Source organism: Sander lucioperca, chromosome 12, assembly GCF_008315115.2.
Source record: "Sander lucioperca isolate FBNREF2018 chromosome 12, SLUC_FBN_1.2, whole genome shotgun sequence".
In the NCBI taxonomy this organism is placed as follows: Eukaryota; Metazoa; Chordata; class Actinopteri; order Perciformes; family Percidae; genus Sander; species Sander lucioperca.
Genome location: NC_050184.1, coordinates 30331344 through 30355584, shown reverse-complemented (window position 1 = coordinate 30355584; position 24241 = coordinate 30331344). Strand labels below are relative to the sequence as shown.

At 40.2% G+C, this 24241-nt stretch overlaps 4 protein-coding genes across 5 annotated transcripts; 1 reads left to right on the top strand and 3 right to left on the bottom strand.

Moving 5' to 3' along the window:
- Window positions 1-862: 862 nt before the first annotated feature.
- LOC116062203 (chemokine-like protein TAFA-4) lies at window positions 863-7179 on the bottom strand. Its single transcript, XM_031316827.2, has 5 exons — window positions 6698-7179; window positions 5540-5659; window positions 3715-3870; window positions 3362-3486; window positions 863-1673 (listed from the first exon to the last, which is right to left on the bottom strand). Exons 1-5 carry the CDS (start codon window positions 6720-6722, stop codon window positions 1662-1664), a joined length of 438 nt encoding a protein of 145 aa, XP_031172687.1. The 5' UTR covers window positions 6723-7179; the 3' UTR covers window positions 863-1661.
- Window positions 7180-7793: 614 nt separating this feature from the next.
- LOC116061992 (NEDD8-activating enzyme E1 catalytic subunit-like) lies at window positions 7794-15892 on the bottom strand. 2 transcript variants are annotated; one of them, XM_031316381.2, is made up of 18 exons: window positions 15707-15892; window positions 15543-15605; window positions 14793-14916; window positions 14543-14623; window positions 14335-14417; window positions 13518-13598; window positions 12229-12272; window positions 12072-12136; window positions 11811-11966; window positions 11118-11220; window positions 10891-11001; window positions 10719-10772; window positions 10187-10223; window positions 10013-10094; window positions 9782-9882; window positions 9627-9690; window positions 8302-8356; window positions 7794-8174 (listed from the first exon to the last, which is right to left on the bottom strand). In XM_031316381.2, the coding sequence occupies exons 3-18, from the start codon at window positions 14913-14915 to the stop codon at window positions 8086-8088; spliced, it is 1329 nt and encodes a 442-aa protein (XP_031172241.1). In that variant the 5' UTR covers window position 14916; window positions 15543-15605; window positions 15707-15892; the 3' UTR covers window positions 7794-8085. The 2 variants fall into 2 exon arrangements, with proteins under 2 accessions (XP_031172241.1, XP_031172240.1); XM_031316380.2 differs by having other exon boundaries at window positions 15567-15605; window positions 15707-15891.
- Window positions 15893-16060: 168 nt separating this feature from the next.
- LOC116061993 (PRA1 family protein 3) lies at window positions 16061-20085 on the top strand. The gene is made up of 3 exons (XM_031316382.2): window positions 16061-16344; window positions 16924-17141; window positions 18669-20085. The coding sequence occupies exons 1-3, from the start codon at window positions 16163-16165 to the stop codon at window positions 18842-18844; spliced, it is 576 nt and encodes a 191-aa protein (XP_031172242.1). The 5' UTR covers window positions 16061-16162; the 3' UTR covers window positions 18845-20085.
- On the bottom strand, window positions 19837-23744 carry lmod3 (leiomodin 3 (fetal)). Its single transcript, XM_031316378.2, has 4 exons — window positions 23172-23744; window positions 21438-23051; window positions 21006-21184; window positions 19837-20729 (listed from the first exon to the last, which is right to left on the bottom strand). Exons 1-3 carry the CDS (start codon window positions 23460-23462, stop codon window positions 21137-21139), a joined length of 1953 nt encoding a protein of 650 aa, XP_031172238.2. The 5' UTR covers window positions 23463-23744; the 3' UTR covers window positions 19837-20729; window positions 21006-21136.
- Window positions 23745-24241: the final 497 nt, after the last annotated feature.

The window sequence follows — 24241 nt, the reverse complement described above, 5'->3', positions numbered from 1 at the left end:
CTACAATATGACACACAGTTATGTTGGAGACATTGCTGCTGTTTACGATGCCCATGAACAGAATCACAATATGTTATATGATAAGTATTCAGTGAATCTACAAACGCATTGCCATTCAATACCAAAGGCAGATTAGTTTATCCCCTACAAGTGGATATCATCATTGATTTCGAGGAGGGGGTTTTCCAGAATATTCGACACATTCAATACCGTTACTATCATTATATGAATCTTAAAATGATGTGGTTTTGATGTTTTCGCAGCACTTCTAACATTAAATAATAATCAGAAGTTGAATGTTTACAAAGCAAAGCCATGCATAAAGTGCCTTGGACTGCGTGACCGCTCAGTGAAGAATCTTGTCAGTACCGTGACAACCATACGGCATGATTGCATTAAGTAAATGTTGAGCAAAGTGCTTAGAATTCAGCTGCCTTCAACTAGCACAGTCTGATGCCTCGGATAGGATGATTTTCCGTCGCTCTATTATTGTTATTATAAAATGTCTCTTTATTGGAAAGGTAAAATGCAAAAAGTGTCTGACTGAACTCAAGAGATAAAAGAGGGGTAATCAGGGTGGGTCCAGAAGGAAAATTATTCATATGAAGAGGACAACTGATACAATGCAATAATGGTAAATATTCTGTTCTGTTGGTAGCTTCAATTTGCTTCAAGGCAGAGAATCTCCAATGTTGCCATTACTATGAACGGAGTTCCCTCCACAGGAGTATTCAGTTTAGAGAGACAAACAAAAGCATGATGTAAATACTCTCAGCAGTGAAGAAGCTCCTCTCCTCTTCTCTTCTCGTCTCTTCTCTTCTCTTCTCTTCTCTTCTCTTCTCTTCTCTTCTCTTCTCTTCTCTTCTCTTCTCTTCTCCCTTTTCTGCCCATGATTAGCATTTCAAACAGTCCTTGTTTTGCATCAGAGCTTCATGCTTGTGTGCATGCCATCACAGCCTTGCAGGTGGTGGCCTGTCCAAGCAGTGGAGATGAAAAGCAGTGTGTGTGTGTGTGTGTGTGTGTGTGTGTGTGTGTGTGTGTGTGTGTGCAGGCATGTTTGGGAGGATGCCTCTTTGTGGTAAGGAGTTGTCCAAAGGGATCAGACCTCTTTACAAAGCTCAGAGTAAGTCTACAGGACAGCATTGCCTACAAATGCTACGCAATCATAAATTTCTCAGTATTTGTGGTCCTCTGCTTTGATCGGCGGAGAGAGTCACAAGCAACTGACTGGATTCACATTCTGCCGCCTGAAAATCCACAAAATCTCTTTTTAAGTGTCTGCCAGCAGGCCCAGTCCAAACTTTGATTGAGTGCATCACATTGTGCCCAGCATATCAAGCACGGAAATAGTGATACAGTCCTTTGCAGTAGCTGCCTGTTTGGACTGCGTAAGGGTGCTGCTTCATTTTATCTTAAGTCAGTTGCTATTAGATTGTCCACTGCATGGGATTAACCCTAACCGAAATTGTGTTCAAGCTAAAAGGAAATTAAAATAATGTGTTCCTGCAGTATAAAGCTTAGCCAGGAGATATCTAATTAAATCTATATTGTTCTTTGCTCTATCTGATGGGGCGTTCACTGTCTTCAGAGTCCAGTGTTACTTAAGGTGACTGCACCAGGCCGGAACAGGTTTGTACTGATTAGATGGAGCTCCTGTCTTGCTACCGCGCCACCTAAAAACATTTAAAAGAACAAAATGTCACACAACTCTGGTTTTGTTCATTTCCATCACAATTATTTCAATATATTGTAAACAAGATAAAGCTGAGGGATGTGATGTCATTTTATTGTATCATGTATACAGGGGTTTAGTGTGGCCGGAGCGCACCGGAACGATGCTCCACCACTTTGTTTCTCCAAGTGAGAAAATAGAAGAATATTCTCAGTTCGCATAATCTGAATGAAATTCTTATTTTTTTAAGCGCTTCAAGATCCAATAATCACTAAAGCGTATGTCATGCACGAGAGCCAATAAAAACAAATTGAGTAGTGAAAGTTGTCATTATTCAGATTTAAGGTGTGATGATTAATTCACGACATCAACTCATGCATTGAGTAACATGGAAGAAAACATTCCACCTTAAAGGTTGCCAACTGTTAACTAGCAAAGATGACAAGGCAGCAAAACATCCTTGAATTTTATAGTTGACTAATGTATGTAAACTTGCCACTGTAGGAACAGGTTACAATGTCTTTCAGCCCCAAATTCGGTACCCAAAAAAATAGCACTTCTCCCCTGCAAGTATATCAATTAATTTGCCCCACCTTTACCAGCTGCAACATTAAAGTGATGTTTACATCAATGCATCAATTATTATAATTCAATAATATAATATATATTATTCTGCAATGGGCCATTTTGAATACATATATATAATATATACAGTGCTGCTCATAAGTATTCATACCCATGCTAAAGTTGACTAAAAAGAGGAATAAAAAAAAATCATCTTTTGGAAATTGATCTTAATGCCTTAATTAAAAAAATGAGGAAAAATCCAACCTTTTAGCAGCACTGTATATATGTTGATGCTAATACTATTACTTAAGTGAAGTTTTGGGACTTTTACTAGTGTTTTTTACATTGTGGTATTATTACTTTTACTTATGTAACAGCTCTGAGTACTTCTACCACTGCTCTCTTCTCTAGTCAAGTCATTTTTTTAGCCTAATATCACAAATCACAATTTGCCTCAGGGGGCTTTACAATCTGTACAACACAGAACACCCTCTGTTCTTTTTGACCCTATTCTGTTTTATTCTATTGTTTAATAGTATAATCTGATAGACCACATGACTACTGGGTATCTTTTGATCACTGGCTGCATGCTGCCAGTGCTTACTTGTCCCTGTGTCACTGTAAAATGTTTCCCCCATGAATCATACACATACAACAGTTCAACAAAAAGGCAGCTTTTGAGAAAATGCCTTTCTAAACGCAGTGGGGTTTCCTTTGGACGTCAGATTTAATTACATGGGTTTTACTGTTCAGTATTAGTTTTCATCTTATTTTATGTTTGTCCTCTTGGCCCCATCATTCACCAGATTATGGAATTAGGTTTTCTGAGCCAACTGTGCCTGGCGGGGAGCAAGAGGGTTGATATAGCCAATGGGAGCAGTGATTATGCTTGATTGTGGAATCTCTCAGCATCAGAGGAGAGCTTACTAAAATAAAAAATTATGATGAGTATTCACAAGTCTGTCGGCCCCTGTTTAGCATAAGAGTAATGCAATAAAAAAGGAGATTTACCGTATGACAGCATTTAAGCGTCTATAAATATCATGCCTACTAAAGCCATTTTGTGTTATGTCCTTAGTACAGTATTGGTGCCACTGTGACTCAAACTAATGCAGGCCTTACCTTTGTGGTCTTTACTTTATTTCCAGAGATGCATGACCAACCAGTGAGGTCAGGGAGAACTCGGCACTCTTCCCCTTCCAGACACGGCTCCATTTTACACCACCACTTGTGACGAACAATAGAGGCTGGAGAAAAACACACCACAGCCGAAGGTCACTTCTTAAGACAGAAGGACGTCATAAAAGGTTGTTTGGAAAAAATCTGATGCCACATTCTCTGGTCCTTGACCGCCTCAGTATCAGTGGACTCTGGTGAAACTGACTAACCTGACTCCACTTTTATAAATAATATATTCATGTCACGTCAGAATATTTCTGGTTAAGAAAGGTAGAAGAGGGTCCCAGTAATAATACCTTCCACACAAGAGGGCAGAGCCCTCGTTGTCCCCGCCACCTGTCCTGGGAAGCAGGAGCACTTGACAGTTTGAGAGCGTTCCTCAATCTTGTTCTTATTGCAGCAACGATGAGCAGCAACCACTTCACAAGTCCCTGTCCTCTCCTGCGATGACCCTGAGGAAGAGAATTTAGAGGAAAAGATTACCCTTTTTATATACTATGTTTTGCATGTAAGTAGAGGCAGTTTGAATGACTTCAGCATTTACAGATGGTAGCATTATAATCAAATTGCAATGCTTTATTGGCTGTATTAGATGTTATATTTAAATAAATGTGGTAGTCTTTTTGTATCATTCATTCAGATGACCAAATAAGCACCGTCATACAATATAAACTCTAATTGTGATGTTTCTAAAGCTACAGCACCATCAAGTGGAGAAAGAGCATCAGCAGAAAATATCTGACCCACACCTGCTTTTGCATCATTTCACCGAAAAACAAATAAAAGGAATTGAACGTTGCTTTTGGTGATTATCACACCGCTGATGATTCATGCTGATACACTTAAACTGAATTTTTCAGTTGAAGGGGTTCAACAAGGCAGAAGTAAAAACATAAAGAGGAAAAACTCATGCATGCATATTGCTAATTTAGAACTGAGGTGTCTGTGCGACACCTGCACTGAAATGTTAATTTATAATCAAAGCAGGGTTTAAAATAGGACTACAATCAAAGCAGAGATCAAAAAATGAAACACGTAGGCTAATTATACAAATCAAAGATAAATTTCAGCTTTCATTTTTGGAGTTATCCATGCATGGCACGGGTGGAAAGTAACTAAATACATTTACTCAAGTGCTGTATACAATTTAGAGGTACTTGTTTCCATGTAATGCCACTTTACTTTATGCTTCTACATTTCAGTTGGAAACATCTAAAATCTAAATGCATTGATTCATATTCATAATAACAATCCTATGTAGTATATATTAAGGTATTCATCACAGGGGATTTATTTGTTTTACAACCAGTACTTTTACTTTCAATTTCCATGATGCTACTTGAGTACTTTTTAAATCAATGGTTTAACTCGTAATAGAGTACTTTTATATTATTTTATTGGTGCTTTATTTAAGTAAAGGATCTCTATACTTCTTCCACCCCTGCTGTAATAAAACAATATGTCTCTCATGTGATATAGAGGAAAAATGTTCCGTACGTCATTTACAGTAACATTATGTTATGGCAACAAAGTGCATGGCCACTCATCACTCTGGGGTGGCAGTAGCTCAGTCAGTAGGGAGTTGGGTTGGGAACTGGAAGGTTCAAGTCCCCATACGGACCAAAGTATGGTGGTGGACTGGTAGCTGGAGAGGTGCCAGTTCACCTGCTGGGCACTGCCAAGGTGCTCTTGAGCAAGGCACCGAACCCCCAGCTGCTCGGGGTGCCTGTCCATCGACAGCTGCAGCCCCCTCACTCTGACATCTCTCCATTAGTGCATGTATAGGTACTTAGCATGTGTGTGTAATTCAGGCCTGTGTGTAATGTGTGTAATAACAACAGAGTGAAAACATTGTAATTTCCCCTTGCGGGATTAATAAAGTATACATTACATTAACCCGTTTTACCCCATCTTAATCTTAATATTCCCATTTGTGGATTTTCTTGTTTTACCACCGGGTTCTGAGTAAACATGAAAAACTATATTTAGATGACAGTTAGAAGCACAGTGAGTTTCAGGTTCTTGTTGCTTAAACTGAACTCCAGGCGACCGGGCTGGTGACCAGGAGCCATAATGAGTCCCTCAGGGGGGGTGACTGGTCTGGTTGGGTCTGAAACCTACCTGTCTGTCCTCGGGAGCTTTGGTTGCCAGTGGACACAAGCTGGCTGCAGAAGCCTACTATACAAAGAAGCAGGAGGCTCCAGTGTAATGGTCGGGCCAACATGTTCAGCATCATCTTGCCTGCACAGACAAAGAGGTGATGCAACCTTAGGAATGATATAGGCCAATTAATACTTCTCCCTGAAGTGTGTGACCATAAACTTAATTATTTTGAGTTCTGATATCTCCTGACTCCTGTCATGTGCGGTTCATAAAATCATTGCATCTATTTGCTCAATCATGACTCTCATATCTCTGAGCTAAGCCAAGGCAAATCAAAGAAATGGCAATAAAAGCCCGATAAGAGGCCCGACTTTGGAGCCAGATCTGAGTGGGTCCTTGCACTCATTTCTGACTCACATTATCCCTTCAGCTGTAAACATCTCTGCAATCAAAGCTAAATTCTCCATCCAAAATAAGTTGTTTTCCACATGAGTCACACAAAAACTGGGACGTGGACTTTTATGTCAAATCATACAGCAATATCTAATGCAGGACAAAGATGACATAAAGTGAAAAATCACTGCTTAATGTTTGCTTGAGGCGTTTTCATTCACCACTTACCCCTTATATATAAAGTATAGGGCTGCAACTAATGATTATTTTAATTACTGATTAAACAGTTAGTCAATAAAATATGTCCTTTTACAATTTCCCAGAGCCCAAGCTTCAAATTGCTTGTTTTGACTCCAACACTTAAAGATGTTCAACTTAAAGCTCATGTTAAAAAATTAAAAATTAAAAAGAGAGAGAAAAGGGAGAAAATACTTAAATCTAAACAACTGGAACCAGCAAGTTTGCCATTTTTGCATGGAAAAATTACAATGAGTCGATTATCAATATAGTAGGCCATTTGATTATTTTCTGTTGATTGACAATGAATCGATTCTTTTAATTCAAATTTAGTTTAACACATACTGAACATTCATATTCAGTGACAAAGCTATCATTTCTCATTAATTAACAGCTAATTATCCATGAACATGCCTTTTTTTGTCAAATTTGTGCCAAAACACCCTATATATATATATATATATATATATATATAGACTAATACAATATACTGTATATCAATCAATAATCATCATCATCATAAAAGTGAGTCTGTCTGCCTTTTACCTCTGCTCAGGTTATTGATATGCATGATAAGCCGCTGCAGAAGCCTCCGGTGTCTGAGTTAACATCATGCATACTGTGATCGTTTCAGCCAGAATGCAAAAGTTTGCAGTTGATATGATCCACCAGTTTCAGAAGTGTTCTGCCTCAATTCAGAGCAGCGTACAAGCGCGAGAGAGAAAAAGTCGCTAGACGCCCGTCTGCTGCTAAATAACTCCCAGCTGAGAGAGCAGTCAGCTCGGTGAAAACCCGCTCTTTCACACTTCAGCTCCTCTACCTGGACTACATGCGACCTTTTTTAGGCAGAATGTGATGCGAGAGATGCGTTGGTCTGTCTGTGAACACAGCAGGGTCCCTCCGACGAGCAAAGCCTGCCAGCTTTTCCCGTCAGGAAAATTAAAACTTAATCAAGACAGAAACCATCTGTCCCCCCGGACAATATGCGGCCACTTTCATTAGCGACCTATAAGAAGCTTAAAGTGAGTATCGACATCCTGTCACGCGGACAGAGGATATATAAACTGCATCTGAAGGCCAAGTCCGGTCCTCAAGAAATATTTCGTCTTTTCTAGCCTTTTTATTTACGCTGTCACGTTGTCAAATAGCAAATGTGAGATTTCCCCACCTGTTTGTTTGCTTCATAGGTTCCTAGAATAAAAAGGCATATTTGCAACCCACTAATGAAGCAGATCACACCACTGGAAGCAAAATGTAAAACTGAGCTATAAATATTCAATTAGGCCTCAACCTAAAAGTACAATTAAGACCCCAAAATAATAATATATTTTTAATTGCTCAGTGATTGGTATTAAAAAAATAGTTCAACATTTTAGGAAATTTGCTCACTGACCGAAGTAGATGATAAAATGAATACCCCTGCTTTAATCTGTCACATAAAACATTATTTAAATAAAACATCCATGTCATTTTAATCTTAATAACAGACTAACTACCAAGTCAACTATGTTTTAAATTACGTATGTATTGTGGGTGTAACCCAGTTGCAGCTAATACACTTACAGTTCTTAAAAAAAGAAGCTGCCCAGTTGCATCTAAGTGAAGAAAGATGAAAGAAAATCTGGTGAAAGAGGCTTCCTCAACAACCATGATAATACAACTTTATTAGAGTATATAGTGCACATCATTATTCTCCTTTGATTGACAGGGAAATAGCTACAATATAATAAGTCAAAACAGGACAAATACATCAAGAAGTAAACAACGTTACTAATAGAAAAAAACAATGCTAAATGAGAAATTAGTCCATCTTCATATGACAACCAAACCAATCCCACAAGGGAGACCTCACTCGTATTATGTACATCATCAAATGTGCTACTGCATTGGGACGCAGTCCATCTGTCGCCAGTGCTGAGTGCTGTGAGGATTGTTCAGGTGGTGAAATTGAGCTTGAAGAGAACCGTCTGAGGGGTGGTGACGTCAGCCACTGCCAGTTCCTGTCCATCTGACAAGCCCAGCTCTGCATCACAGATAAAAACACATGTGTATGCTATAAAAAAACAAATGTAATGTTATGTGATCATGAAAGTCAGCAGCTACTTTACTTTGGAGGGACTGGGAATGATTGGATTACCGCTTCGTTTTACCTTTCAGTGTTTTACAGAGGTTTGGCCTGGTTCGTTCCTCGATGGACTTTACCGACTGGAACAAAAATGTAATCGTAGTTTATCATTAAATGTAGGAAGAGTGTGTTTTGTGAAAAAAGAAGAAGGGGGGGGGGGTTATCATACACAACATAACTAAACATGCAAGAATTAAAAGGATAATCCCAGTGCAAAGTGAACCAAGGGGTTAATAACACGTGTACCGAGTTGACCACGAACGCCGTGCAACCAGTACCGAATCTTTTAATAAACTGTCTGTACACTTACAAAGTTCTCAATGCTTCGGTTTACATGTAGGGACCCTCATTATGCTGCCGTGGAAGTGTGGTGCTATTTTGAGCCTTGTTAGTGGTATAGAAATAGTGATTTATTTTTACTCTACCCGTGCCCCGAAAGCCTAGCGTTAAGCTAATCAGCGGTTTGCGCTAGCTTGTTTCAAGCTACAGACACATTCGATTAGCATGAAAACATACCCCAGAGAACGGTCAAGATAAAAACACAGCGCTTTTAAGCCGGAGAGCAGACTTCACTTTGCAGCGAAAACAAAAAACTTTCACCCAGGAAACGCTTGTTCGTTCCTTGGGAGTGTTTTAATCCAAACCACAATCTTTTTCCTAAACTTAACTAGAGGTTTTGGTGCCTAAACTTAACTGGCATTTCCACATGATGCTAACTTTTTCTGGCTAAACTCCACTACCACGGCCCCTGAAAGGACCGTCATCTGGCGGTGCCTGTACCCGCCTCACAGTCACCGATTAGCGGCTAAACCGCTGTTAGCTGGCATCCTGGAGCTCTGTATCGGCTTAAGACAACCAGCAACTGCCACTCGGATTTTATCGTTCTATCGTACTATAGACTGTTCACGTTACAGTGCTTTACTTAGTTTGAAAAACTTCTATTTTAGGTATATATACATGTATACATGGTCTATTGGTGAAGTAGCATTGATCACTTTGGGGAATACAAAATAATTCAGCAGAGGCAGGGATATGTAGACCAGAAAGGGGGAAATCCCACGCACCCCTCCCGGCAAATTGCACCCTTAATGTAGGTAACCAAACACTAGTGATGGTCAAATGAAGCAGAAGAAGAAGAAAAAAGTATTTATTTTCTGAGCTCACTAGATGGCGCTCTCTGTTCAACACAGGGTTGAAAACACACTGAATTGCCATTCCTTTAACCTTTTTCTTTGAACAGAGAGCGCCATCTAGTGAGCTCAGAAAATAAAGACAGTGGTTCACGAAACTTCATTTGACCATCACTACCAAACACCATGCAGCATTCTTAAATGGAATACTGTATATTACCTGCAAATACAGTGTCTTATTCTTCCCTTCCAGAGTTGTGGTGATAGCCGGGGATTTCATTTGTCTGGAAAACATTTACATTTTGACCTAATCCTTGTTACTTTTTCCAAAAGAAGCATCACAAAATGTTTTTGTTTTTTTTTCTGAATACTTACAGTGAGGCGTTCTCTGTAAGGTACTCCAAAACCTCCTGTAATTTGGCAGAAGGAGAGAACTGAAGATCCTGAGGCACCTGGCTGCATGCTGAACAATTTTCCTGCCGATCAAAGATGATGCAGAGTAAACTGGTTATTCTTTGTACGGAGAAATGCACGTCACACTGCCGACAAGACGGTTTCCGGTGGTTACAGTTGCTGACAATCACAGCACTGTGGGGCGCAACAAACCTTTCGTTCTGCTTCAAAAGTGTAGGTGTACAGTCCATCCACGTCATTGAAGACCATGTAATTGTTTAAAGGAATATACGCACTGCAAAAGAAAATCGGATGTTAAGTAATAGTCACTTGACAAATCAGCAGATAATTGGTGTGGGAGATTAAGAATTGTTTGCTGCTCCTGACCTTGTAGCAATCTTAAAAACTTCCGTGGCACAGGCAGCTATGGAGAACAGAGACAAAATTCATCTTGTTAAATCACAATTTAGCATTTGCTAACCCCCCCGTCAAGATTTGGATCTTGACATCTCCACATGCCGGTAATAGGTCTTTTTTGTTGCCTTTCCAAAGCCAAAATAGCCAACTCACTCTGACATCTCTCCTTTGCATGTGTGTGTATTTCCGACCTCTTTGTGTGTGTGTGTGTGTGTGTGTGTGTATATATACACTATACTATTATTATACATATGTGTATAATAACGAAGTTAAAAAGGTCTACTTTGGGATTAATAATGTATGTATTCTTATTCTTCTAGGAACAAGCTTTTATTCAGCTTTTGTTTACGTCTGCGTGAAATGGAAGAGCTTGACAGGAATAGCAACAGTATCTACAGGGGGCTTAGCCAAACCTCTTTTTCTTTTGACATCCCAGATATAACAATATTTTTTGTAATGTTCTTTCTGTCTGAACAACAGCTACTGCATCCGAGTGTCATACCAGCAATAACAGCATTAGTTGATGCCACAGCAGGAATGATCCTCTTCACAACTCCTGTGGCACAAAAACAGATTTTTATTGTGTAAAAAAAAATGTGATATCAATATAATGAGAAAGTTATCAGAAACACTGACGTACTACATTAATGATAAATAAATGTCTCTTAATTCACCTTGAGTGAGTCTGTACGTCACTCCTGTAATGTTAAACTCTGCAGCTCTTTCTTGGGCTCTTTCAAACACCCACTGGATGTGCTCTGGATTGTCTCCATCTAAGCTGGTATCTAGTTGAAAAAAAGATACTGTAGTTAGCCTTTATCGTAATAATGTACACAGACAGAAGGCTAAGTTATGCGATTAGAGTGGCGGGGTAAAAAAGATGTGAATATTTTTAGCTTACCTCCAAATGCCTTTTCTTTGGGCCACTGTAAGATTCTGGCATATTCAATGCAATGTTCTGGTAGCCTAGGCATTGACGCAATGGTGCACATGGGGAAATTAATCTGTGGATAGTAAAATTAAGGTCAAGCATAAATGCAATTAAAGGAGCACGAGAAATCCCTTCTTTCAGTTTTACACCGTGAAATCAGACAGCTATAATATCAAAACTATAAAACAACTGATTGAAGCTGTCCATGAAAAAGTTAAATCATCCCATTCTTACTTAATTGATCTTTTTTTGTGTGTTTTGGCAAAATCTGTGATGCAAAATAGTCACTGCTGTGCTGGTTTTACGCTTCACCTGCCCGTCTGCCTGTGACACGTTCTTCTCTAATTTTCTGGCAATATTTATTTTTCTGTTCGGCCTGCTAGCTATCACTGCTTATGTTAATGACCCAAATCGTTTTTCTTCTTCAAGCGAACAGCTGTTGGTGCAGATGGGAATGTGAAACATCCCCTCCTGTGCACCACAGATGTTTTCTCCAACACAAAACACAAGCTGAACAGCAGATGTGAAAGCTTTTGTAAAACAGGTTGAGTAACTATTCTGTCATGTCATTCGCCCATTAATAAGAAAAGAACAGTTTATTCTACTGGATTTACATGAATCTTTGAAGTGAAACTAGTAGATAAATTGCTGCTGAAAAGTGACCTGTGGCGGGTACAGCTCCAACGTGCAGTCGATGCATGCAGTCATGCCGGGCAGAATGACACGAGCGTTTCCTTTTAAGCCCTCTGTTCCTCCATCAATGAGAGGGATGATGGAGCTGGGGTCCAGGACTCCGTCTTCATAGCTCAGGAGGGATATCTAGAGAAGGCAACATCCATTATAACTCACCACAGACTACACACTACGCCCCTTATATGCTAATGTATATCAAGCGAACACAACACTCAAATCCCTCTTTCATACCAGCATCCCGTTCATCCAGCGTCTGGCAATGATGGAGTCCAGTCCACAGACGATGATGTGGAACTCTGCAACGAGACAAGCGTTTTTAAACCTCCGAGGTGCTTACTTGACAAGCTCTGCTAAAGCATACTGTAGATCTTGTAAGAAAAACACTCACGCCTGTAGAAAGAGTCATCAAAGTCTTGGATCTTCTTAAAGTGACTGCATGTTATTAATAAGGAATCAAAATCATGGTCAAGATATTTTACACACTGTAAACTAAACCCGAGTTTAGGGGTGGAACGGTACATGAACAGTCATGTGAGCGGGCAGGCGCAGTCCCGTGGCTCTGCTTGCGTCCACTATGCGCGTTCATCATGCCAAATTTAATAATTCTGGATTCGCTTTTAGTGAATGTTAAAAATGTTAAAAACGTAACGTTTTAAACAAGGACCCTTTCAGTGTTCAGGCTGGTAAGTTGATATACCCAGAAACAAATTATCCGCTGAAACACAGACGTTTCTTTCGCCATGCAAAGTCTATGTGAAAAGTCTTTCTGGGCCATGGGGTGCAGTACCACCGTTATCCGCTAAGCCCATGGTGGCTTTTAGACTCGGCGCTAATCCTGGGGGCTTGGTTGACGCTCATTCGCTCGTCTCCCGTCACGTGACATGGGCCAGCTTAATACGCCGCCAGGTACAAGGGTGTCCCGGCACATAGTAATTTAAGTAAGTAATCTTAAACAGCTGAAAGTGATGCATACACCCCCAATTATTATTTTTTAGTTTATATCGATATTTTTTTAAGGAAATCAATGCCAAATGAGTAGCGTGAGTATATCGATCTATCGATACCACAGGATCGATACGCCCATCCCTAGTAGCTGTATCCCTTCTTGCCTCGATCACAAATGGCTTCCAGGCCCATTTGCTTCGCTGTTTGCTCCGCTTTTAGCTCCGCCGTTAGCTGTTAGCTTCGCCGTTAGCTTCGCTGTTTGCTGCTAGCTCCGCTGTTAGCGTGTGAAGCTAACGCCACAATTCACCAACTGCTCTGTGTAACCGAAGCTGCTCTTTTAACACCCCTGCTCTGTGCATTCACATATGAGAGCAGCGCTTGTCTCCCATATCACACTACTAGCTGATTGTCTTATTTTGTTTACAAGTTCCAGATGGAGTCTGGAGATGATGTGGGGTAGCCTACTTATTGTTTACTGTTTACATCTTACTTTATACGCTTCAGGCTGTTGCAGCTAGCTCAGGGGAGAGACTGGATGACAGGTGGTACAGCCTGAGACATGCACAATAAAAAAAATTGCCTTCTGCATTTTTGTTATGCTTTTCCCTCCATTGTACCGAACCGAACCATGATGTCTGAACCGAGGTATGAACCGAACCATGACTTCAGTGTACCGTTCCACCCCTACCCGAGTTGTTTCTCAACTGTAACATCTGTTGCTGCAAAGGATACGGGACCACTTTACATCCAGGGATACGACTGTTGATGAAGTCGGCAGCAACTTCTGCCTTTGGTCGTCCAACATCTTTGGATCTAATAGTTGTAGTATGAGATGCCGAATGTAATCAGATTTTATCACACTGGAATTGTTACGGTACTACAGTCACTGAGAAGAATATTCAAGTAACTCGGTCGCAGGTACAGATGACACGGTATCTAAATTTCTTTTTAACTGAGGGCTATAAAATATAAGTAATTGTGCAGATTAAACACCAGATTTTGTTGAAAGTCGGTTAAAATTAAGCCTTTGTGGGCGCCCGGATAGCTCAGTTGGTAGAGTAGGCGCCCATATTGTATAGAGGTTTACACCTCAACGCAGCTGGCCCGGGTTCGACTCCGACCTGCGGGCCTTTGCTACATGTCATTCCCCCTCTTTCTCCCCTTTCATGTCTTCAGCTGTCCTGTCAAATAAAAGCCTAAAAATGCCCAAAAAATAATCTTAAAAAAATAATAATAATAATTAAGCCTTTGTACAAACCCTATTACACCATACTATCTTTCTGCATTATGTAAATAGAGGAAATATTATAAAAACGTAAAGGAGTATCTCACACCATCGAATTTTTTTTTTACCACAAAATCTATTTGTCTAATATTAAACTACTGTTTTTTTTTTTTTTTTAAAGATTATTTTTTGGGGGCTTTTCCCTTTATTATAGTGACAGTGGATAGATATGAAAGGGGGAGAGAGAGATAGGGGATGACACGCAGCAAAGGGCCGCAGGTCGGATTACGTATTATGATGATCAAGAACAAAGGTGATGCCTACCGGAAAAGAAACTGCCTGTTGAGGTTGGACACATCAATTGTGTCCATGTCAACCACATGAATAAGGCGAAATCCAGACAGGGCCTAAAACAAAACAAGACTAAGTAAGAACGTATCTAAAGATGCAAGCAGTGAGGATAGTTTGTGTGTTTGCTCAGCTTACACTTTAACAGTACATTCATTTAACATAGATTAAAGCTATTTCCTACCAGGTTTTTGAGGAGCTCACATCCAAGTCCTCCAGCACCAATGACCAGAATCTTGCATGTCTCCAACAAGAACTGTAGAGACTGAGATGAAAGAAAAAAAAACACTTTATTTAAAGAATAAGAATGTACTGGGATTTGAAATATCACTACCACTCGACAGTGTGAAGCTACAAGCTTTATCACACTAGAACGATTTGTTCAATGCATTAAAAGAATGCTCTCTGTTTCCATAAAGTATTTCTATGGTCACCTCAGTGCTTGGCTCAAAGTCAGGATGGGTGAACGGGCCAGGTCTCTCCAAAAACTTCTTCACATGATTCCACCGGCCATCCCAGTCACAACCACCGTCCCTGTGTCCACCATCTACAGCCATTCTGGACACACAACACACCATATACTGAACTTACAGTACAAGTACCAGAACTTAAATGATCATCCCTCTAATAATGCAATTAGAATCCAAGAACTCAATATACTTATACTATTTCATACTAACAGGAAAGTATATAATACCACATCGAACATCAACTGTAAATTTGGATTGCCACTGTCAACTGAACTTTTCTTTCTTTTCTTTTCACCACTATTGTTTTTACACACCGTTTACCAATTCTAAGGTTTCTACTTTTAATTGTGTGCATTGCATTGTGGGATATAAGTATACATCACACTCACAAGTCAAGTATTTATAAGAATGCATTTCTGAGTTATTTGAGTGTACACACTAAATACTCAAAACCTGCTCAGTTATGTAACGTTAGTATGAAATGGTACACAGCTACTGAAGGCTATGTGCATTTGGGATTTGTCATGAAAGGAGGATGCAGGATTTGTACAGCAAGGGTCTCCGCGATATGTTTGATACTGTGAATTGTGTGAACGAATTGTACAAACAGCTAACTGGGTTATTAATGTACATAGCTGAAATGTTTATTTTCATGTCTCCTGGCCAGGCAGTCGCTGCTCAGAGCGCAACGCAAACCTACTGCCAGTCAGAGACCTTTATTTTGCATTCGTCACTAACTTCTCAGTCAGGTCCTCTATTCGCCTTCTTTTCTTCTCCCTGGAAGAAGAGAGTAAAACGAGTTTAAGCAAGCTGGGTTAACGACAACAGGCGCGAGTTTATCTACGATAAAATCATATTTTTCGTTCATTGGAACTTACGGCTCCTCGGCATCCGCCATACTTTCACGGTCCCATGTCCCCGATTGTGTCTGCTGTGTTCCAGAGTGTCAAAGCTGCACACAGCAGCAGAAACTGCCCATACAGGGAAAATATATTTTTCTCCTGCTTGCCTTAACGTGTGTCTGAATAAAAAAACAACGTGGTGGTTTCTTTTATTGCCTACATGGGAAAGTCGTTTCTTTTAGATGTTGTTTTATATTAGGCCACATCACTTGATTGGTGCTGCTGCGCATTCTAGAACGCAAGTCTAAAACTCCAAACACATCTTCGATAATCCGACTCTCGTGAGATCTGGAGCGAGAGTACGGCATGTTGTTTGACTCCCCTCCTCCACGTTCAGACCAGACGGTGATCAGCTGGCCTGTCAAATATTACGCAGCGCGTGTGGGTTTTGTTTGTGTTCTTGTGTCGTTTCACTAGCTACACGTTGAAGACATGGCAGCCAAGATAGAGCTTGCACCTCTCAGACCTTGGGATGATTTCTTCCCCGGAAGGGACCGGTTCGCCAAACCTGAGTTTGGAGATTTAACAAAGTGGAACAACAGAGTGATCAGTAATTTACTGTACTACCAAACGAATTATTTCGCCGTGGCACTGGTGGTTTTCCTCATTGTAGGGTGAGTCCTGGCAGCTTGCGAACGGAAGCAAGCTAGCATCTCTGGTTTTGTGTTTATTTAGCCTGCATACCGAACTATCCACACCCATTATGGCCACACAGGCTATTTCTGTACTTATTGTTGAGCCCTTACAGCTCTTTGTAGCCTGTGCCTTTTAGATATGTACCTTTCTTGGCCTATAGCAGTTAAGCTACACAGCAGCAACTAAGAATGTGTGCTTCATATTATCAACGGAAACGGTTAACAGATCCTCTTTACTTAAAATGAATTTACCAGGGTTGTTTCTGAGAACCTAGCTAGCTACATTGACTGATGAGCTACATTGGATCTGGAGATCCTACAGACACTTATCACTGCTGCTAGTTGGTCGTGATTTTGCATATATCAAGCTGGTTTGGTAGTTTTCTTTGAATAGAGCATGCTATAGCCATTAGTATATAGGCCTTACTGCAGGCATCTGCCCTAAGCTGGCCAGGATGTTAGCTATTGTTGTTGGTACCACCAGGTTGTGCTATTGAAAGCAAAATGCCTACACCCACTGGAGCACATCAAATGTCACTTTCATGTTCCAATATTCAGGTTCCTGAACCCATTTGGCATGTTTCTGGGAGGAGCTGTGGTGACGCTGGTCTTCGTGGGTTCAGTGTGGGCAGGAGAGAACCAGGCCATAGTTAAGAACTTCAAAAGGAAGAATCCCACTCTGTTTGTCATCGTGGTCATGGTCACCAGCTACTTTCTGTTGTCGCTGTGTGGTGGCGTCATGGTCTTCATCTTCGGAATCACCTTCCCTTTGCTGTGTAAGTCACAAGGTGTTCTGTTTACTTTCAAAAAGTGAATGGATAATTTAGTTATAAAATTATATTCAGGCTGTGTCAGAAATCTCCTCCTATATGCCAAATAGTGCACTATAGTAGCTCTCCCCCATTTTATTTGACGATCTGAATTCTAATATGAAATGAATGCACTTTATAGTCCCCTAAAACAATTCCCACTGTGGAATGAAAAAAAAGTTGAGTCCATGGCATGTGGAAACTGGAGTTTGTTCAGTTGTCATGGAGATGGTTTTTAATTGTTACCATATGAATATGGTATTTTGGTCACATGATAACATCAAACTGCTGTTTCCAAGATCAATACAAGTATCCAAGTACAACAATACAAGTTTGACTTTTTCTCTTTAAAAAAAAACAAACATTTTTGCCAATGTTGCCATGACCTCTTCTGTAGGTGCTTGACCTGGTAAATTAAAGACACATACATCACACAATAGAACATGTAAATATGTAGCTGTCAGTTGTTCTTGATTGTGTTCTTTAGGTTTCCACACCCTCCCTCTTGTAATTCAAGGGCATGGCCTTTGTGCAAATGAAGTTATAAGAGGAATCACACACGCATCCCTTTCTCTCTTTCTGTATCTTATTCAACACTGATTTTTTTTTTGACACAAAAATGCAAAACATCTGCTAGTTTTGATGCAAATAAGCCTTGTTAACACCAGTTATTTTACCTGCATTTAGCTTCACAACACTTACATTTAAGGTATGTGACTAAGATACTTATTCTCTTAAGGAACAACGTTTACATTAAGTATATATCTAGATTTAGTGCTTGGCCTTGTCTAATTAGAATCTTAAGTTGTGTTCCCTCCAGTATACTGCAGCACTCGTTGACTAATGTTATATGCTAAACTGTAAAGGGAGACGGTGAGTCACACAGGGATGCAAAAACTGAGGTTTTTCTGTGGGTGAACAAATTTTTCCAGACGCTCTCATTCTGACTCACTGTAGGGATTGAACAGCGTGTACAGTATCACTGACATGCATTCACTCATGACACAGCTTGCAAAAAAAAGTCAGCATTACAGACTGACCTGTATACTGTAGTTCAGAGGTATAGTTTTGGATTTGCTACAGCTCTCTAAATAAATGTTGAGTCAGGCAGTCAGCAGAGTGGTTTTAGATAATTGATGGGTTGGATCGTTAGAGCAAATGTAGCAGCTCTAACATAATGGGGGATAGATGAGGCCGTTTGATCGCTTCCCAGGAGGCCTGCCCACTCCTGTCTGTGTTGACGGGTTGCTATGGGTTGTTGATTTGGACAGAACTACATTTACTGGCTGATGTCATGTATTCAGTATCTGCTTGCCATGGGAATAAAAGATACGCCGATCCTTACACCTGCTGTAAAGTCTTAGTAGCAACAGTATCACATTTTGTTTTCTTATTTCCCAAGATCTATTCCAGAGAAAATTGTCTATTAAGTTTGAGACACTGAAATGTATGTTTTTATTGTCACATAATAATACCTTGTTGTTTTTCCTGTAGTAATTCTGATTCATGCCTCCCTGAGACTGCGCAACATGAAGAACAGACTGGAGAACAAGATTGAGGGAGTTGGGCTAAAGAAAACCCCCATGGGCATCATCATGGACCTCCTGGATCAGCAGGAGGAGAAAATGAACAAGATTCAGGATTTCATTGAAAGCAAACTGAAGGAATAATGCTCTAGCCAAATGTGCCAAAATGTCCATAGTATAGTCCCATTTGTTGAGTTTTTATCCCCTATATACATGTAAAGTTACTAATGTTTGCATTCCCATTCTTTTTATGCATTTCGTTTTACTTTATTGTCTTATACTTTTGTGTGACTGTACTCACAGATGGATAGTAACATTTTAGAGCACGATTTGCACAATCACAGCGTGGATTGGATGTTGAGAGGCACCAAAGGTTACCAAACGGCATCCCTGTGTCAAAATGTTCCAAAAACAAATCATTTCCCTTGTCAACGACACACTTTGTTCCACATGATGACTGAGTATTTATTTCAGCAAAATGAAGCAGAATGTCTGAACACAATATCTAATGCTGTTAATAGATATCAATTGTGTTTGTTCTAAAGAAGAAATCAGATCCTTTCAGTTTGCTACCTCAAAACAAGCATGTTTAAATTACCCAACACCCAGTCAACTGTTAACTGCTTATTAAACAGCAATAACTCCCATCTTGTCACTCCAAGAGCTGTATCAATACTGATCTGAGACCGGTTTGCTTCTTGTGTAGACATGGTTATATGGCCTGACTAATAATCCTGGAGTTGAAATATTCCTATTCTCAAAATAAAAGATGTGTGCACACAGTTCCTGACCATACAGGCTGGCCTGAGTGTATCTATTCTGATCACAGCTATGCAATGTTGAAAAATGAATGGCAAGTGCCGCTTAATTGTTTGAATATTATGTCATGGTATGTACATGTTTGTTGTTATTTCTGAGGTGTCTTTATTTTTTTAATATAGCATGCAGGAATGTATAAAATGGCTACAGGATACAAAGTACATACTTTTGGGAATGAGACAAAATGAGTGATTAAATTAATTAACTTCCCATGCTATTTTCCCCATTCTCTGTTGGGATCAAATCCTGTTCCCTGGTTAAAAATAGAATCTAAATTAAATCTGTCATCTGTAACATTAGGTGTTCTTTTTCAGTGCTGTTAGTCCTGATAGTAAGAGCAGTTGTTTCCTGTTTGCTTTTCCACATGTGCACATTAACTGCAGTTTGTGCATGCTGCCTTCACAAATGGCAGTTCAGAAAGACTATGTTATATGGATGCTATCTTATATATTCTCTATGTTTTTATGTGACTTTTTCATTTTTGCAAAGTGATGAGAATTGTGATTAAATCACAGAACTGGAAGTAAAACATGGCTGTCCTCTAAAAATAAAAATAACCGGATTTACGTTGTAGTCTTTTTCCAAATGAGTCTCTTTATGAATATATAGACATATTTATATATCACAAAATTAAGTTCTTATTTGGGTTTAATCTTTCTGTGAAACAAAGTAGTGAATTGTTGCCTATTCCTAAAATAAATAAAAAAGCTTGTTTATAACACTACTGAATAGCAAACTAATGAATATCCCCTCCAAGTGTGTACATACTGTCATTCGATTCAGTTTGATTAATACATGGAATCAGATTTCCAGGATTCTGACTCATCTCTCATTGAGTAATTTGTTCTTTTTTCACATCTACACCTTTAACAATCAGAAGAAAATAACTGGGAGTGACTGCAGTGATTCACTGGGGATCCATTTAGTTTGGCACTGAGTGCTATTCCATTTAAAGGAAAAACAATCCTGAGGCAAAAGTGGAAGATTTCTTTATAGCAAATGCAAATCTAACATTTAATCTAACACAACTACTCTAAAAATCAATTTTATGTGCACAACATGTTAAGAAATATATGAGCAATGTCAATAGCAAATGATGACAAGGTTATCTACTTTGATTTAAATTGAATAGGGTGTTGTTAATTAGTACCTTTATTGTTACGACTTCCTAAAGACAGCATTTAGTGTGATAACAACACAAGACTTAACCCTTGTGTGGTGTTCGGGTCTGTGGGACCCATTTTCAATGTTTGCTAAAAGAAAAATTATGCTATTTGTTATTTCTTCTAACTCAAACTCATTGGCCTTGGCTCATTTTCTCTGAAGAACAAAATTGGGCAATTGGGCTAAAGTAAACACCTATTAAGTATTTTTACATAAATTGTTATGGTTGTATTGATTTAAAAGCCTAATAATGTGGTGGGTCCACCAGACCCGGGAACATTGGCTATGTAACAAAAATATGAATACCACACAAGACTTAAACAACAACCAGCCAATATGTTTTATGTGTTAGGAAAGTATGGTTCACTCTTATTTTGCACAGTGCATTTGAGAATACATGTAAAATAAAGAAAACTATATGGTGAAGAACAACAAACGGCTGAAGTTGCAGCCTCAGAGGAGACTCGTTTCACTTGATTCCAGAACTTTAGGGAGCGGCACCTGCAAGCAGCGACAAAGGTAAGAATGAAAAGATGACTTCGATTTCTATACTACCCTACTAGAACACCTTACAAGCTGTAAAACAAGTTAGATAATAGGCATTATAGGCATTCACATGTTTTGAGAGCTCTAACACCATCAACAGTAACCATTTTAACCCGTTAAAAAAACTAACTTGTCAAATGTTAAAAGTACTCCTAAACACAGGATCCCATCTTGATAGATCTCACAGTAATAATTCTTGGATACTCACAGCTTTGAGATAGGCCACGTTGCTCTTTTTGATTGCATCTAGGAGCTGGTCGCGGGGTGTGACATCAACCTTAGGTGGCAGTCGTCTGCGAGGGATGGGCTTCAAAGTCTTAATCACGTCAGTCAGGTTTTCTCTTTCATCTGCCACCTCTCCACTGCCTGCATCCTTCTCTTTGGGAGTCTTCCTCAGTTTGAAACTTGCATTCTCTGGTCTCCTGTTATCCCTCGGGTCCAGGTCCAGAAAAGGGTCACGTTTCTTGGGAGTCCTCTTCAACTGGACGTCCCTCAATGTGTTTGCTGGTTCGGCACTGGGTTGTTTGGGAGTGCTTTTGTGTTTGAGCTGCTTCTGAGGCTCCGGCTGTACCGTCTGGTGGTGGGTTTGAGGTACAGTGCTCAGTTCAAACGAGGGTGGGACAAGCCCATACTCCTGCAGGACTTCTAGAGGCGGTATGTAGCCGAGCATCTCAAGTAAACCAGGCGGTAGGTTTAGGCTGTTCTCATACATCTGCATCAGCTCCCTCTGCTCCTTCACTTGCTGCTGCTTTTGCTCCTCCTTCCTCAGCTGCCTCTGGCGGTCCAGATTCCTGGTTAGAAGGTTGGTCACCACCATCCTGGGCCCCGGCTGCTCAAAGTGGTAGCCCATCTTCAGGAGGGTGTTGTTGGCCTTGAGCAGGCGTGAGATCTCCATCTCTGCGTGGTGACCCAACATGTGCCTCTGGTTGTGAAAACGCAGCTCTGTGAGAGTCTCATTGAATTGGAGGCAGCGGATGATGGCAACGATGCCCTTCCCGGTTACAAAGTTGGACTCGATATTTAAAGTGGTGATGCCGCGATTCTCTCGTAACATGTTGGCCAGGTTGAAAGCTATGTTTTCATCAACACCAGTGTTGGCAATACTGAAGGTTTTCACATGTTTGTTCTTCTTCAAAGCGTTGACATAATCCAAGAGCATCTCTTTGGGAATGTTTTCTATGTTGTTGAGGTTTACCTCAGTGATAGATGGGTTGTTGTTGCGGATTTTGTCGAGTGTCGACTCCAAGTTTGTCTCATTTCCTGAGGGTCTTGATGTCATTTTTATATTGTTGAATGCCAGCTTTGGAAGTTGTAATTTGTTAATTTTTCTCTCTTCTTTCGGCGGGGGCTCATCATTGGTTTTGCTTATTTTGGGCTCCTCTGGAGCCTCTTTGGGAAGCGAAGAGTCTGTAGTTTGAATTTCCTCTTTCTCTTCAACTTGTGATGTGCTGTGTTTTGGGGCTACGCTCTCACTCTTCTCCTTTGTGTCTGGAAAAGGCTGATTGTCATCTGCATTGTTTTTTGACACTTTTTCTCTGTTAGTGTCTGGAGGATCTACAGGTTTGTCTATATTTTCATGTTTGCCATTGTTCACAAGTGACTTCACCTCTTCCTCATCTTCCTCATCCACCCCTTTGTCCTTTTCATCCTTATCAACATTTTCATCTCTCTCATCAAGCTCTTCAACAATTTCCTCAATGATCTCTATAATTGCCTCTCCATCTGTATCATCTACAACTTCTTCCTCAATGACTTCCTCTATTACTTCATATTCCACATCTTCTTCCTCGTCTTTCTTTTCAGTTTCCTCCCTCAAAGCTTTCTGATGAAAACAACATCAGACCAAGGTTTGTTATTCCAAACACTTTTTTTTAAAATTGTGCCTGTAACATTTAAATCTAAATTGATCTGCACCTAAACATTTAAGGGTTTGACTTCTTACCTCACTGGGCAGCAGAGTAGCAGGCACTCTTTCTTCCTCAAGCATACGGTTGGACTCTTTCTCCCAGTAGAGGTAACCAACCAGGGATCTGTGGTCGAATGTCCCTGTCGGAGGCTTCTCCGTCTGGTCCTTTTGCCTCTGCCCCACCGGTACCCTCTCATCTGGGGCAATAATAACATCCATCTCACTCTGGAGCTCCTTAAGCTCCTCGGGTGAAAGCATTGCAAGGAGTTCATCCTCGTCCATATCCTCTTCATTGAGATCCTCAAAGTCTGTCCTACTGTTTGACATATTTGCGTCAACTTCTTTCTTCTGCTGATATCAAAAGGAAGGACAACTTCTGTCCAATCTATGACTCAGGACAGAGCAAACTGAGAAGCCTCTGACTTTGACTTCAGCTAGGAACCGTTTGCTCCTACCGCATGTGGAGTCTAAAATTAAATCCTGTGAACTGCATGGAAGATATTTAAGGTACAAGCAGGGAGCCATGCTAAAATTCTTCTTTCAGCCCCTGCTCCCAGCTGGCTTGGCCATCAGGTTCTTTTGGGATGACAGTTGCTTCAGGCAAAGGAACGTGTAGGATTGACAGCAGCAGGTGGATCATATTCACTGGGCTGGTAGTGGTCTGTCTAATGCACACAGAGCTCCTCCCAGCCGCCCAGAGCTCATAACCTCTAAAGTGCTGCACAACAAACACATGATATTGAGCCCGAAGAGGTAATGAAGAAGCCATTTCTCAATAGGAGAATGGATACTAACAGTTAAGACAGTTCTTCTGTCTCAGTTTTTTTTAGATCATTACTCATAGCACAGTTGTAACCATACTTAGCAGGAATTTCTTGGCTGAAAATTCAGATTTTGAACATTCACATTTTGAAAAATATGTTTACCTTTGGACAGAGCCAGATGTTCCCCATCCATTTCCCAATCTTTATGCTAAGCTAAGCTAACCGGCTGCTGGCTGGGGTTCCATATTTTGATGGACATATAAAAGGGAGTGTTGTCAATCTTCTCATCTAGCTCTCTCAGCAAGAAAGCGAATACCAAAAAGTTGAACTATTCCTTACTTA

Coding starts and splice junctions, on each gene's coding strand:
- LOC116062203 (XM_031316827.2), bottom strand. CDS start 6,722: ATGCATATCAATAACCTGAGCAGAG. Junction 3,871..5,539: donor AAGCTCCCGAGGACAGACAG/GTAGGTTTCAGA, acceptor TCTCTTCCTCAG/GGTCATCGCAGGAGAGGACA. Junction 3,487..3,714: donor TCTGCCCTCTTGTGTGGAAG/GTATTATTACTG, acceptor GTTTTTCTCCAG/CCTCTATTGTTCGTCACAAG.
- LOC116061992 (XM_031316380.2), bottom strand. CDS start 15,726: ATGGCGGATGCCGAGGAGCC. Junction 10,095..10,186: donor GTTTTTAAGATTGCTACAAG/GTCAGGAGCAGC, acceptor TTTCTTTTGCAG/TGCGTATATTCCTTTAAACA. Junction 9,883..10,012: donor CTTTTGAAGCAGAACGAAAG/GTTTGTTGCGCC, acceptor TTTGATCGGCAG/GAAAATTGTTCAGCATGCAG.
- LOC116061993 (XM_031316382.2), top strand. CDS start 16,163: ATGGCAGCCAAGATAGAGCTTGCACCTCTCAGACCTTGGGATGATTTC. Junction 16,345..16,923: donor GTGGTTTTCCTCATTGTAGG/GTGAGTCCTGGC, acceptor TCCAATATTCAG/GTTCCTGAACCCATTTGGCA. Junction 17,142..18,668: donor AATCACCTTCCCTTTGCTGT/GTAAGTCACAAG, acceptor TTTTTCCTGTAG/TAATTCTGATTCATGCCTCC.
- lmod3 (XM_031316378.2), bottom strand. CDS start 23,462: ATGTCAAACAGTAGGACAGACTTTGAGGATCTCAATGAAGAGGATATG. Junction 23,052..23,171: donor CTACTCTGCTGCCCAGTGAG/GTAAGAAGTCAA, acceptor TGTTTTCATCAG/AAAGCTTTGAGGGAGGAAAC. Junction 21,185..21,437: donor ACGTGGCCTATCTCAAAGCT/GTGAGTATCCAA, acceptor CGCTGCTTGCAG/GTGCCGCTCCCTAAAGTTCT.